Below are 13,888 nucleotides of genomic sequence, written 5' to 3'. Positions count from 1 at the left end.
CCGTTCCCGCACCGGCACTCCTGCGGGTGGCAGCCCCGTGCGCGGCAGAAGCGGGGGAGGCCAGCGCTGCTGAAGAAAGCGGGCGTCTCTCTCACCCCCGCGCGGGGGCTTTGTCACCTCCTGATGGCCGCGGGAGCCTCGGTGACATTCCCCCAGCACGGCCCCGTCTTTCCCCCCGACGCGAAAGTGGGTTTGGCTTAAAGACCTCCTCGTCCCGCCGCTGCCCCGGCCCCGGCGCCGGCCCCCCGCGCCGGGGACACTCCGAGCTGGGCCGGAGGGGGAGGGTGGGCGCCCTGCAGGTGAGGCTGCCGCGGGGCCCGGCCCTGGGGAGCAGCGCCGCTGGCCCCCACCTGCTGCAGGGCAGCTGCAGGCAGAGCGCAGCATGAGCGGCCGGAAGGTCTCTGGTGGGGAGAGAAATCAATCGAAAAGGAAAGAGCGGGGACATGGTTGTTTCCCTGGGTGGGTGTTTCCCGCTGGTCACAGATTTGCTAACCGAGCTCCATCATGATGGGCACGGGGAGAGGGAACTGAGCCTCGCTTCACCGAGTGCTGCTGCTGTGCTCGGTGCCTGTGTTTTGTGCCTCCCTGTTAGGCTGCCTGAGCAGGAACGATGGATGATGGACCTGCGAAGGGGAGCAAGGCTGGTACGGCTTGTGGGCTGCAGGGAGAGCCTGCCTGGGCAGAGCCACGCCAGGTTTGGCACCCTGGGCACAGATGTGCCAGGTGCTGGAGCAGCATCCAGCTCCATCCCTCCAATCCCATGTTGAGAGATCCGGAGCTGCGCGTGAGGCTCGCCCAGACTGCAGGGCAGGAGGAGACCTCTGTGATGCTGAAGCCATGCCACACGGCGGTCTGACACGAGACAGGGGCAGCGGGCACCTGCTGCTAATGCAGGTGGATGCTGCCTAATGGTGCCGCCTGCGGAGTGCTTGGCCTCCAGCAGGGGTTGTGGCTTTGCAGGTAGCAGTGTTGCCGCGTGTGCTGCCCCAACTCCTCACTGTTACATCAGTCTTTGGATGCTCTGATTTATTTATGACTCGCTGGGTTCACGGCGCTCAGTGGAGAAGGGCTGGTCTGCAGCAAGGAGAGATCAAAGTGCCTTGGGGAAACACCGCACCGAGCTCACGCGCTGCCAGCTCCAGCAAGTAGGGCTGAGCCACCGCCGCCCTTCGCATTCAGCAATGGAATTGCTGTGGATGTGCTGCTTCTGCTCTCGGAAGCAGAGCAGCAAAGTGGAGCCGAAGGAGGATCTCCCCAGGGAGCCCTGAGACTCGGGACCTGCAGCCCAGGATCACTTCCCTCACTGCCTACCAAGGAAAACAAGAAAACTTGTTTTTGATTCAACTGCTTCCAGGCTTGGGAGTGGTGAGCAGCTCTGGACTGAGGGCCCCTCATCCACACGGGCTGTGAGTGGCTCTGCAAAGCTCTGAGCCTATCTCTTCCTGAATCCTCAGGAATACCCACATCGTGGCTCCGTAGATGGAAAAAGTAATGGAAAAGCATGAAGGAGAGGAAAAGCAAACCAGAACAAGAGAAACACAGATAAAGAAATCCTCATTTGCCTGCGCTGTCTGAAATCCTGCAAATGCTCAGGCCTGGGTGCATGGCCTTACTAAACCTCATGCAGTCCCTCTGTCCTGGCATGTGTGTGTATCTTAGCTAAGACCGTCGCCAGTTGCTGCTGGACTGCTCCAGCAACGGCACGAGCCCTGTGGCCATGGAGGGAGATGTAGAGAGGTGCTGAGCATTGCCGACAGCAGGGACACGAAGGGGCATCTGTGATTGCCTGGCACCAGGGCAGCTCTGTGCTCACGCAGTTTGCATGGATGGCAGCTGGGCCAGTGTGTTGGGATGCTACCAGGCCCCTCAGCCTAAGAAGAGACCTTAGGTATCTGCTGTACCCGGTCTGTTGCTCTCCAACCAGCGCAGCCTCGTGGGCAGAGCACTACACCATGCATGGGCTCCCTGCTGCTGCTCTCCCACAGGCTCTGAGCAAGCTGAGGCACCCCTTGGTGCCTCAGTTTCTTCTCTCTCACAAGGACAGCACGACTGACTCCCTTTCCTGCCATTAAGGCTGATAAAAGCAAGCAACGAGAAGGACTTGGCTTTCTGACCATATTACCAAAGGAAAATGCTGGCAGCTGCCTTTCTACTCCCTTGTAGATGGACCCTGCTGGGAGAGGGCAGGCTTGGCCAGGACCTTGGAGCTGTGCTCACTTCCCAATATTAAGTCTGCTTGTGTTGGCACAGCATCATGTGTGGGCTGCAGCTCCCCTCTTCCTGGGGATCTGAAATGTCACTGGGCAAGTGACATTTCCATGGGGCTCAAACCCATTGGAGCCGTTCCTGGGTGCCAGCGAGACACATGCACACAGCAGGCAGCAGAAAGAGAGCTTGCTGCACTGGGTGCTGCCTGTAGTAGAGCTGAAACCTGGCAGCAAAGAGCAGCAAGCGCAGCTTTGCTGAGGCAGAAGGACAGAGAGATTTTGGTTTTGGTGGTGGAGTTGGAGAGCAGGGTTGTAGCCATGGTACAGGCTTCCTGCGGAAAAGGGAGCGCTGTCTGGGCGCAGGGCTTGGTAGTGGAGTTTCCATAATAGCAAGGGAAAGATTAGACGTGAAAAATTAACAGTAAGTGTGGAGAGAAACGGTTGTCATAAATGTCTTTGTGTCCTACAGACATACAAATAGATCATGGAACATGTATATGTACCCTTTTTTTCTCTTACAAGCACTGATGGAGCATGCAACAGAACTCTTTCCCTGGCGCGCGTGCGCGCACACACACTCTCTCTCTCTCTCTAATCCCTTTCCTGCTGGTATGTCAGAGAAAGCTATTTCTGGAACGTGAAATCTAGGTCAAAAAGAAGGAGAAAATCTGAAGGGAATGATAACAGTCTCTCTCCTCAAAGGCTGTACAGGGTCAGCTCAGGCTGATACGATTAGCAAAGGGGCCACAATGGTGCTTTACTCCTCAGCTGCAGCCGCTCACTCACAGGCTGAACAATGTGTCCTGGCCTGGTTTGGTTTTTCCTTTGCCTTCACACCACTACTTCTTCCCCACAAAGAAGAGAAGGCCATGACAGCCGAGAGAGGAGAGGAGCAGAACTTGCCTTCCTGCCCAGAGACCGGGTAATCACTGCAGGTAGAGGATGAAGAGGCAGAGGAGGAGGAGGAGGAAGGGTGTCTGTAGCTATCCCTCACAAGCCAGCACTACATGACTTTCCCAGAAGCTGTGGAAACTCGTCCCACAGTGAGCCAGCCCTTGGGGATTTGGTCAGCATGATGCTGCTTTGTGCTCTGACACCGCACAGAGGTGTGCAGGCACTTTGGCTTTCCTCCACTAAGCACAGCCATGCTCCCCCTGCAAGAGCATCAGTGCCAGGGGACCGGGCTGGGATCTGCCTTCTCCCGGAGCAGGGCAGGGTTCCCAGCACAGCAATGGTCCTGGGAGCCATCTCTCTAGTTTAGTGATGAAAAGAAAAAAAAGCAATACAAAGAAGACAGAAAGCAGGCTGGAGGCAGAAGGGCAGCTATTCTGTCCTGCCTTTGGGGAGTATCTCTCCCAAGTAGTGTTCTCAAGCCCAGCCTGGGCTTGGCAAAGCTTGGGCATATGGATGGACACAAGGTGTGTGCAGCCCTGGGAGTTGTTTATGGTGCTGGTGGCTCTCAAGGATGAGCCTGATGCCTGGCTCTGGTTGGGTCAAGGTTGGGCTAGCCTGAAGGGCTAGACTTTCTCAAGCTCCTTCTGCTCCAGGTGCTGTGTTTCCCGTGCTGGGATGGGATGGGGGCCTGCAGCCAGAGCTGCCATCATGGGGTCAGCAGAAAGGGAGAACTGGAGGGTTGCTGCCCTTCAGAGCTCACACTCTCAGGGACATCTTAACCATTGGTATGACAGGTCAACAGAGACAGCCCAGTCCTGGAGGAGGTGGCAGAGCTGGATTCCCTGGCCTCCCTGGAAGAGATTTGGGCACAGAATAAGGAGTTGGACACCTGGGCTTTCTGGTAACAGGCTGCTGAATCCCAGGGCAGGATGCTCTGAGCAAGGGTGACGTTACCAGACGGCACAGGGAGGACTGGGAAGAGCTCATGTTGGAACTGGCTTGGTGTGAGCGTTCCCTGCTGTCACTGGTGCCTTGAGTGGAGGCTGGGCTGGGGTCTTCACACTGGGGATTCTCACTTCCTTTTGCTGTGCTTTGCTCACCTCTGCTTTCCTGTTTCCCCTGGACACCAAATATTCAGCTCTGTATTGCAAGCAGTCTATTAAGCAAGCAATTCCCAGTGCTGCCTCTAATAAGAAGGAGCTGGGGCTGGGGAGCCCTTTGTAATGCTCAGGAGCCAGCGTGGCTGTCGGCTGAACGCCTGGCAATTAGATGAATAGGTTTCACTGGGGCTTTTGAGTCTCTGGCTTCACAAGGCACAAAGCTTTGTTTAAGGTTGATCAAGGGCAGCTCATCATCTGTCTCGCTGGCTGTCAAATGGGAGCTAATTGCCTTGTAATGCGCAAGTGATACAGGCATTTGTGGGAGGAACTGGCTTGTCAGAGATGTGACAGCTGTCAAGGCTCTCCCACCTGGCCGTGCTCCCCACACAGACCCTGAGACTGGCAGCCCTCCGTGAAATGGAGCTCACTGCACCTCTTCATGCCGGTGGCTGAATCCCTTTGCTTTACGATTCAACCCCCATGCTGTCCTCAAAGAATGAAAAGCCTGTGTCAGCCACAGCATTGCTGCTGCTGGTGCCTCTTTAGGATGTGTCCTAACAGAGAAGAAACCCAGACCCCCTCTCAGGGACCGGGCACATGATGGGAACAGTTCCTCTGGGTTGCTGCATGGATGCTGGTGCAGGAGGGTGTCTGTGGGAAGGGAATGGCTGAGGGCTCTCAGTTGTTTCACTCCAGAGCCCAGTATGGAGCAGAGGCCGTGAGTGACCATTAGACCTGCAGACGATGGTGAACCCACTTCTCCCTATTGGTCCAGACTGATGCCATCAAGCTGAGAGGTAGCACCCTGCTGCTTGGGAGGCCCCTCTCATACAGCACCAACCAATTAAAGCCTCAGTGATGCACATTTGCAGGGGGAACTGAGCCCGAGTGGCTGATTAAAGGTGTGACTGCTATCCAGATATGCCTCCTGCCTTCCCCATCATGCACATGCAAAAACACAGATGGTCCACTGTGCTCCCCACCCCCTCCATCAAAAACGTTTCCCTCCTAAAGCCCCAGCAGCCAATGCAAAGGGCTGGAGGATGTTCTGGAAATCAGCAGATCTCTGTTAGGTCGCATCAGAGAGAGGTGGCAACCAGTCATTTCGAAAGCCCTCCTCTGTGCTATGCCGGCTGTTGCTTCCTGGTGTTAGCCTGGATTTGGAGCAGCGCTGAGTTCAGCATCAGCCGTACTGCCAGCAAGGAGCAAGGGTGGCTTGCGGGCAGTGGGGTGAGCCAGGGTGGGAAGAACATGGGACAGAAGCAGCGAGAGAGGGTAGTAGGAAGGAGGGATGGGGCTGAGCAAGCAGCCCGTCCCTCCCAGGGGATCTCTTCCAGTCCCTGCCTCATCCTGTGGACTTTGACTGTGATGACCCTGGAGTGCAGATCACTGAAGGGGAGATGTGAGGGCATGGACATGTCTAGGTGGGAAGGCCTGGAGCCAGGCACAAAGGCTGCTGGTGCTCCCCTTCCTGCTCCCCCCTCTGCCCGCTGCTGGGATGGGGCTCTGACCTGGCTCCCACCAACAGCCCACTCCTGCATTCCGGCAGCTTTGCCCGTGGTAGATACACTGAGGCTGCTCTGAACACGGCCCAACCCCAGCTCTGTGGTTTGGTGCCAGAGCTCATGCCAAGAGCAGCCTGCCCTGCTGGACCTGACCCCGGTGTGCCTGTGTGTGACAGGGCTTGCTGTCTGCCTCCATGCTGCTGGTAGCACTGTATAACCCTGGTAAGATGCTGGACTCCTCCTGCCCGCTCTGGTGTCTGCCTGGCATGATGTCCAGGCACCACCACGTCTGGGAGTACCAAGGCATCAATTTTTCCAACAAGTTCCCAAAACTCTTCCCAGGATGGGACCCCTCAGCTCCTTGTGCCCTGCTTTACGGCTGAGCTTTACCTGGAGCACAGTGGCTGGCCAGGAGCCAAGAAGGACACAGACTGCCTTGAAGAAAATGATGCAAAAGTGATGCAGATCAAGTGACTTGAAGCATCACAGAAAAGTAGCAGGCTTCTCTTCTGGCAAGGGCCTGCCAACTTCCCTGGGCATCTCTCTGGAGCCTGCTCCCACCCCCCAGTGCCCCAGGAGGGCCTCATACCAGCCAAAGTGCTGCAGTGAGAGGAGAGCTGCTCCCCACACTGCAGGTTCACACAGCTGAGCCTGTTGGCTCTGCTCAGGCCTTCAGGAGCCATTTGCAGAAGCAGCATCTCCAGAGCAATGCTCCTCCCTGCCACCCACAGCCCTTGCACACGTTTTCCAGGAGAGGCACAGACCACTGGGGAGTGAAGCCACTGCTGCAGATTATGCTTTGGTAAAGGCAGCCAGAGGTGGAGCCTGGCTTCACCAAACATGTGCCCGGGCCAGGGCAGTGCTGGTCTCTGCACCAGGGAGACAGTGCCAGCTAATTTTTGGATGAGACAGAAAAACAGCTCTTGCATCTCTTTCCTCCTGGGCTTTCCCAGCACTGTGAGGTCAGAGCAGCCCTCGCCGTTCCTTGCTGTCTTGAGCCAGTGACCCCAGCATCCTGGCAAAATTACATCCTGGGGCAAAGCACTTGCCTTCCTTGCTTCCCACCCCAGTGCTGAATGTGTGGGGCATTCACAGGAGCCTCCTCCAGCAGCACTGCAGGTGGGCAATGGTGGTCCTGCCAGGGAGCGCGGGCAGCCCCAACTCTTCCCAGAGGTGCTGGGTGCTCTGGCCATTGGGGAAGGGAAGGCTTGGCATGCAGGAGAGCCAGCTGCGGCCAGACGTTTGGTGAAGGGACCTGCTCTGCGGCAATGCTGGGAGCTTCCTCCTGGGAGAGACGGCCTGGCTGGTGACAAACACCAGCTGAACAGGGCTGCCTGCAGCCTCACCCCTATTCTGGGGGATGGAGTCAATCCTGACTAGCGTCGGAGGGAAAGGCCAGGCTCTTGTCCATACAGTAATTACCAATCAAAAGAGAAGGGCCTGGAATGAATAATGTCCGCATCCAGCACCAGGCGAGGCATCTGGAGCTGGGTATAATGCTGCCGATTGCTCAGTGCACCGAGGCTGCAGGGTGCTGGGCTCTGGTGCTTGGGAAGGCTTGTAAGTGCCTTGAAACTCAGAGCAAGACCTGTTTTTACCCCAGACCGGGGACGTTGGGGTCTCTAGTCTATGTACACCTAATTGAGAGGGGCAAATAGGACTTGATGTGTTAGATACCTACGTGGCTGCTGCAATTCTGTCTCTGGGAGAGAAAGCAGCTGGAGCCAGTCCAGCCAAAGGATGAACTCCCAGCATCTCACTGTCAGAAGATTTTGAAATCTTCTGAGGGCTGGGTGCACCAGGGTGACACTGTCTGCCCGTTGCTTCCTCTGCCCTGCCTGCAGGGGAAGGGACTGGGGTGCGAGTGCTGTGAGCCCAACACACAGCACCACTCTGCCTCTGCATGGAGCTGGGTTGTCGCCTGGATGGCATAGGAGCTGTGCTGCCGAGCCCCACGTTTGGCATGCTGCTGCCTGGGCTGCACTGCTCAGGTCCGGGCTGGCCAGGGTCCTGCCCTCACCGGCCAAAGCTTGGGCCCCTGGATGGGCAGGGTCAGACCTGCCTGTGACTCTGCTGGGCAAAATCACAAACCCTGTGGATCTGGAGGGGGCAAATTTGCACCATTCGCCTTTCCCCCCAGATCTAATCCCCCAGACCTGTTTCCAGGAGTCCTGCTCTGTGCAGGAACCTGCAAAGAAGTTCATGGTGAACTCCAAAGCCTTGTCACACCTCCATCACTGAGCGATGGAGGCAGATGCCTTCTGCCCTCCCTCCTCCTGTCAGCCCAAATTTCTGCCTCTGGCTGAAGGGGCTGCAGAGATCAGGATATGCTCAGACCCTGGGGAAGCTGGTGCAGAGTCCCTGACAGACATTTTTGTTCCCAAGAGTTTCAGACAGAGGTCAAACCTGTCAACTGTAGCCTGGATTGGGCTAATAAGAGACACATAGTGGAGAGGAGGAGGAAGATGGAAGCTATTGATAGTGTAGGCCAGCAGGGCTGTTTGCCTGTGCTGCAAGTTCCCGCTGCATCTGCAGCCCCGCAGGACTTCAGGCAGAGGGCAGCCAGTGCTCCTGGACAAGGTGGGCATCCCATGGGGTGCTCCCGGCCACAGCACTCAGGCTTGGGTTTGGCTTGACTGGGTGAAGACTTTGAGCTCTCCCAGACCTTTGCAGGCCGCATCAGCTGTGCCGGCCAGATCCCGACAACCAGAGCCTGTCTGCCATTTCGGCGCCTGCATCCGGAGCTCCAGCCCCAGCCATCCTAGCGGCATGACCCCTCTCCAGCACAGAACAAGCCCCCATAAGACCACAAAAGGCTTGGACAACCGTGGCTGGAGATACAGGTATCTGAGCCAAGCACCTCACATGCTCGACACCTCCCAGGCGGTCAGCAGCAGTACCCCCTGTCCACGCTGGCCTCATGCCCCTTCCCCTCCGCCTCCCCACCGCACGCCGCTAGCACTCACTGCTGTTGGTGGGTAGGGTCCTGCTGCCACTGAGGCTGCCCGCTGGCGGGGGGGAGATGGAGCGGATGGAGCCCGTGTCCTCTTCCTGGGAGCAGCCTGCCTGGATGGCTCGGAGGTAGCTGTGGCTCCGGGATCGGAAGTAGCTGGGCAGAGGCAGGTCCAGCACCTCTGCAGCAGCCGACTCAGCCTCGCTGTAGGTAGAGTCGCAGACCACTTCATACTGCTCCCCCAGCTCCGGCTCTAGTGCCTGCAGGGGAAGAGGGGCAGATCCAGTCACCCTCTGCCTGCAGGCAGCCCTTTCCCTTCCCTCCTGCTCCTCTCCCTGCAGCCGCCCTGCTGCCATTCCTGCGTGGTCCTGCTTACGGCAGACGAGACTGGGAGGTGCAGTGGTCAGTGCTGGTGGGGTGCAGGATGCCCGGGCTCTCTGCTGAGAGAGAGGGAAGAGGGGACCCTCCTTGGAGGTGTGAGGGTCCATGCTTGTGGAGTAGGACTTACCACCACAGTGCCTGTGAAACACCCTTCAGTCTCTGACGGAGAGGCTGAGAGCACATGAGGCTAAAATGTCTGTCCAGCCTCTGACAGGTCCCTCTGCCCCACCAGCACAGCTGGGAGACCCCAGCCTCAGCTGCAAGACCCTGCCCAGGCAGGCATGCTCCTCAGTGGGGGTAGATGGCCTGGCCTTACAGCGGGGTGCAGCGCAGAGAGAGAAGGTGGGGACGTGTGGGCTATAGAGACAGCCTCCACGCTTGACCAGGGACAGGCTGCCTGGACTGGTTCTAGGTGGCACCATCAGGAATGCATCCTAGCCCCATCCATGGTGGGGGACCAGGAGAGGGCTCGATGGCAGGCTGTGGCAAGGTGTGAGCTGAGCAGGGGCAGCTTTGCTCCCTGCTTCTGCTGCTGCCCCCACCTCCCTCCCACCCATGCTCCCGGCCCTGCCCTGCTCTCCAGTAGCAGTGGCTGGTCAAACTTGGACTTAAGACAGGCTCACCTGGGTTAAACCAGAGCCAGCCTAAAGCAGAGCATTCTGAAATACAGATGAGAGATGCTGAGATTGGCCCTGTTGCCCACTTCCATCTCTCCTGGCCCTTTCTTTGGCCTCAAGGACAGTATTTCTGCCCAGCATTGGCATCTGCACAAGGTTTAGCTCAAAAATTTCATCTACTTTCCCCCTAAACCTGACAGTCCCTAACCCCCTGCCAGGGCCAGGGGAACCAAGCTCTCCAGCTGCCCTGCAGTGCCCAGGTTGGGAGTGCTGCCTCATTCTCCTCCTCCTCTTCCTCCTCCTCCTGGCCCTGGGGTGTGGGCTGACCCCACAGCCTGCCTTGCACCCTGTCATGGGTGTCCAGGCTGACCTGAGAAAGCTCCATGAGGAAGGAAGAGGGAAACGCCAGTGGGACGGTACCTGCTCTCCATGGGTAAATATCTGAGGGATAAGTGAGGGGGGTCCAAAGATCTGGAAGAAAGAGTTGGAGAAGGTTAAAGGCCAAGAACGGGGGAGCCCCTCACACAGACAGCCATTGCACAGGGACCGAGGACGAGGGGAGCGGACAGCCTGTCCCCTGGGGCCACTGCTGCTGACACTTCAGTACAAACTTCAGAGCTCATAAGATGCCAAGCAAGATGCCGTACAGGCGCCTCAGACAGCGGCACAAACACGGCATGGCAAAGCTCCACGGGACACCTCCCAGACGGAGAAAAGCTGCTGATGCATTCAGCCTGTTGTATGCACCATATATCAATATATATACACAGGGCACACTTGGGACACACATTGCTGGAGCACCCCTTGGCACACTTGGGTTGCCTGTGGCTGCTGGACAAGGGCTGGCGTGGCTCCCAGTTTGCACCTGTGAAGCCTCCAGCATTGGCCAGCACCTTGCAACATGGCCAGGAGCAGCGATGGGCCTCCACAGCCTGCAGAGCCAGGGTGGATGGGCAGTCTGAGTGCTCCATGTCAGGGAAACTGTCCTTCACCCTGATGGGGTTGGGCTGGCCACCTCACTGCTATCTCATCTGTCCCCGCGCCAGGAGGAAGCTACACAGAAGCGATACTGCCTTATCTCCATAGCAAAGCCACGGCACACACTCGGCATAAGGACAGACGCTTGACAGACACTGCGCTGCCTGTGGGGAGGAATGCCTTCTCCTCCTCTCCATCCCTGGTCTGCAGAGCACATCCACCCTATGAGTTCTGCCCTGTGTGAGCTACCCACGATGACCCATCTTGGGAAGAATCCAGGTTCAAAAGGTACCCAAGGGAAGAGGTTTGGCTCTGGGGCCTGGGTCCAGCCCTTCTATATAGGGCACAGCTCAAAGTGTGGATAAGCATTGTTGGGGGTCACCAGCTGGCTCTCTCTGGCCACTGATCCCCTTGGTGTGACAGGTAGATGCTGACATGCACACCCAGTGAATGCTGGACTTCCAGAGGTTTGCAAGGTGGAGGTCAGTAGGGACAAAACCAAGCAGAGCAGACTTGTCTTTCAGAGCTGGGGATGCTTCTGTGTGGGAGGACACTAGGGTCTTGCTGGACACGCAAGGAAGGTGTTGGAGGTCACAGAAAAGTGAGGGCAGTGGAGGAACTGCCTCTGGCACTGGATGAAAGGGCAGGTCAGACCCGCCAGAGGATCAGACCAGCACACACTGGTGGCTGTACCAGCTCCATCCTGGATCAACAGATATGCAATTCATGGGAGGCCTTAAAATCCCAACCCAGTTGCAGCTGAACTCTCTCTGATTTGGAGGAAAGTGGGCAGAGTGCACGTGATGACGGCAGCCCCATGCTTGAGCAAGTGCTGTGGCAGTTGGCATGCCCCCAGCATCACGGTGCTACCAGTCTGGGCCTGGGGCATTTGCCTGGGCAGCTCCTGGCACATTGTGGGCTGCCCAAATCCTCCAGCTCCAAGAACCTTCTGATGCCTTCATGGGGGTGCTGCACTCAGCTGCTAAATGGCAGCTTTAGACAGGGAGAGAGCACAGACTCAGCCCACCTGTTGTCTTCACACAGAGACCTGGCTTCAGACATGGATTTACATGCAAAGGACAAGAATGTGACGGTCCCGACCCCCTCTCTGTGCAACGAGACACCCAGCACATTGCTGTTGATGTACAAGGAACAAGACTGACCACAAGGAACATGTACACCCGGAAGCAATGCCCCTGTACCTTTCCCCAAAGCTCCCCACCAAGGGCTCCAACTGCTCTGTGACAGCAGGAGAAACCAGCCATGGGGCCCGAGAGGCTGGGCTGGACTGGAGGAGGGCTCAGAGCCCCACACATAGCACACAGTGCTCACCCTCCTCCATGCTCTGGTTCGCGACGCCCATCCCGCTGCTTAACCCCTGCCTCGCACTGCCACCCTTGATCATTGCGCACAGAGTGGAGCAGCCCAGAAGGGGCATGTGTGTGCAGATGTTCCCATGCAGACATGTGCGAACAGAGATGGGACATGACAGAGGCCCAGGGCGACAGTGAAACAGTTGGGCGAAGCTTGTGGAGCCATTGCTGCCCTGGGGACCTCCACCTGCATACTGAAAGGATGGGCTCCCTGGGGCTGAGATAAGCACACAGGACCTCTGCAAAGGCCTCATCCTGGCATGGGTTATTTCCTGGCCTGTGAGGCAGCTGGCTTATAGCCATCCAAGCCCCGAGCTACTCCAGAGTAATCCCAAGGGGAGGCATAGCGTGGGACTGGGAGTTAACCCCAGTCTGCACCGACTGCATCCCAGAGGTTGGGGTCACGGCATGAGCCCACCCCGTGGCAAGGGGTTTGCCACCCACCATCAGTGCCTCACTGGCATCCTTGGATTTGCCCTTCCCAGGGGAGCAGGAATTTTCAAGGGAGACATACCCAGCTAGCTGGCAGGACAGTCTCCCGAGTTACAGGCACCTTGTTCCTCGGTCCAGTCTGCTGCACAAGGGATGAGGTCCTCAGAGCTAAGGAGGGTTACTGTCCCTGGTGACCCACTGCAGGGTCCCAGGCTGGATGTCACCTTTTGCACAGGTGAGGTTGGCCTGGGCTCTGCACCCACCCAGTGGGGTGGGAGGAGCTTGCAGCAGGATGGAGCAGCCTTGCAGGTGGCTTCTGGGTGGTGACATGGTGGGACCTTGCACTCAGAGCAGCCCTGAGCTTCACCCATTGCTGTGAAGCATCGCTCCGGGCTACCATACCTGTGGCCATGACAGAGTGACTTCAGCTGCACCAGCAGTACTGAGAGGAGGCAAAGCTAGAGGAAGGGGGGGTCTAATATGAATCAGAATTAAGGAGCTGGCCTTCATGCTTTGGTAAAACTGCCAGAGAATAGCATGTGCAATTCCTGGAGCACAGCCAGTGCCTTATTTTGAAGGGGGAAAAACATGTTCCTCTCTCCCCTCAGCTGGCCTCCTTTCTCACTGGGGTGTGTTGGTGCAGCGGGGCTCAGCGCTCCAGCATCTCACCTGGTTGATGCAACTGGAGTCATTGACGCTGTCGGAGATCTGGTTGTATTCTTCCTCCCAGGTTGGGAACTTTGGAGGTAGGAGGATCTCGACAGAGTCCAGGCGGTCCAGGCTCCTGCCAGCAGAGAGAGAGGATGTGAGGGGTGTCCCCACAGCGGGGGCAGCGCTGGGGCTGTGCTGGAGCTGCCGCCCTGCCAGGCGAGCCAGACCACCCCTGCCCACAGCACCCTCTGCCAGGCACAGGCACACGTGGCAGCACAGAGACGATGCTGGGCACCGCATCCACCACTCGGCCCCTGTTGCAGCTCCTGGAGTAGAAGGAAGCACTTTCTCACCTTGCTGGCTCCTGGCTTGAGCTATCGAGTCTGGCACAAAGGTGAAGGTTTGTGGGGTGCAGGGGAAGGAGAGGGGACAAGACCTTGGGTCCTGCTGCCCCCAGGAATGCACTGCCGATGCCAGGTTAGTCCAGCTGAACCCCAGGGAGCACATGGGATCCGTGCCAGCCCCCAGAGTCAGAGCCCTGGTGACACACCAGCTCTCGCACAGGCTGATGCTGGGGGCCAGGGTCAGGGAAGCCAGCTCTTCCCTGCCTGGACTAGTGGGAAGGGGGTGCAAGAGGTGAGGTGAGAAATAACTTTTAAATGGTATTTTGTGGACTTTGCAATTGGAAACATCTGCAGGATTTTTTTTTTTTTTTAATTTGTGTAGAGGAACCCAAAAGATTATCTGGAAGAAGTTCAAGGGGAGCCAAGCCTGAATGACAGTGCTGCAGAAGCAGG

General features: G+C 57.5%; 1 protein-coding gene across 5 annotated transcripts in view; it reads right to left on the bottom strand.

Moving 5' to 3' along the window:
* Positions 1-13,888, bottom strand: part of DLGAP4 (DLG associated protein 4) — a 181,283-nt gene that overhangs the window by 48,377 nt on the left and 119,018 nt on the right. For 3 of the 5 annotated variants that reach the window (XM_052791038.1, XM_052791056.1, XM_052791063.1), the window contains exons 6-8: positions 13,110-13,224; positions 10,078-10,128; positions 8,673-8,919 (exon numbers count right to left, since the gene is read on the bottom strand). In XM_052791038.1, the coding sequence (XP_052646998.1) occupies positions 8,673-8,919; positions 10,078-10,128; positions 13,110-13,224 (413 nt within the window). The remainder of the gene's footprint in view (positions 1-8,672; positions 8,920-10,077; positions 10,129-13,109; positions 13,225-13,888) is intronic. The other 2 variants (XM_052791049.1, XM_052791071.1) reach the window with 1 other exon arrangement.

This window comes from Harpia harpyja, chromosome 1 (assembly GCF_026419915.1).
Source record: "Harpia harpyja isolate bHarHar1 chromosome 1, bHarHar1 primary haplotype, whole genome shotgun sequence".
NCBI classification, from domain to species: Eukaryota; Metazoa; Chordata; class Aves; order Accipitriformes; family Accipitridae; genus Harpia; species Harpia harpyja.
The sequence above is the reverse complement of the archived record's forward strand: the minus strand, read 5'-3'. Positions and strand labels throughout refer to the sequence as shown.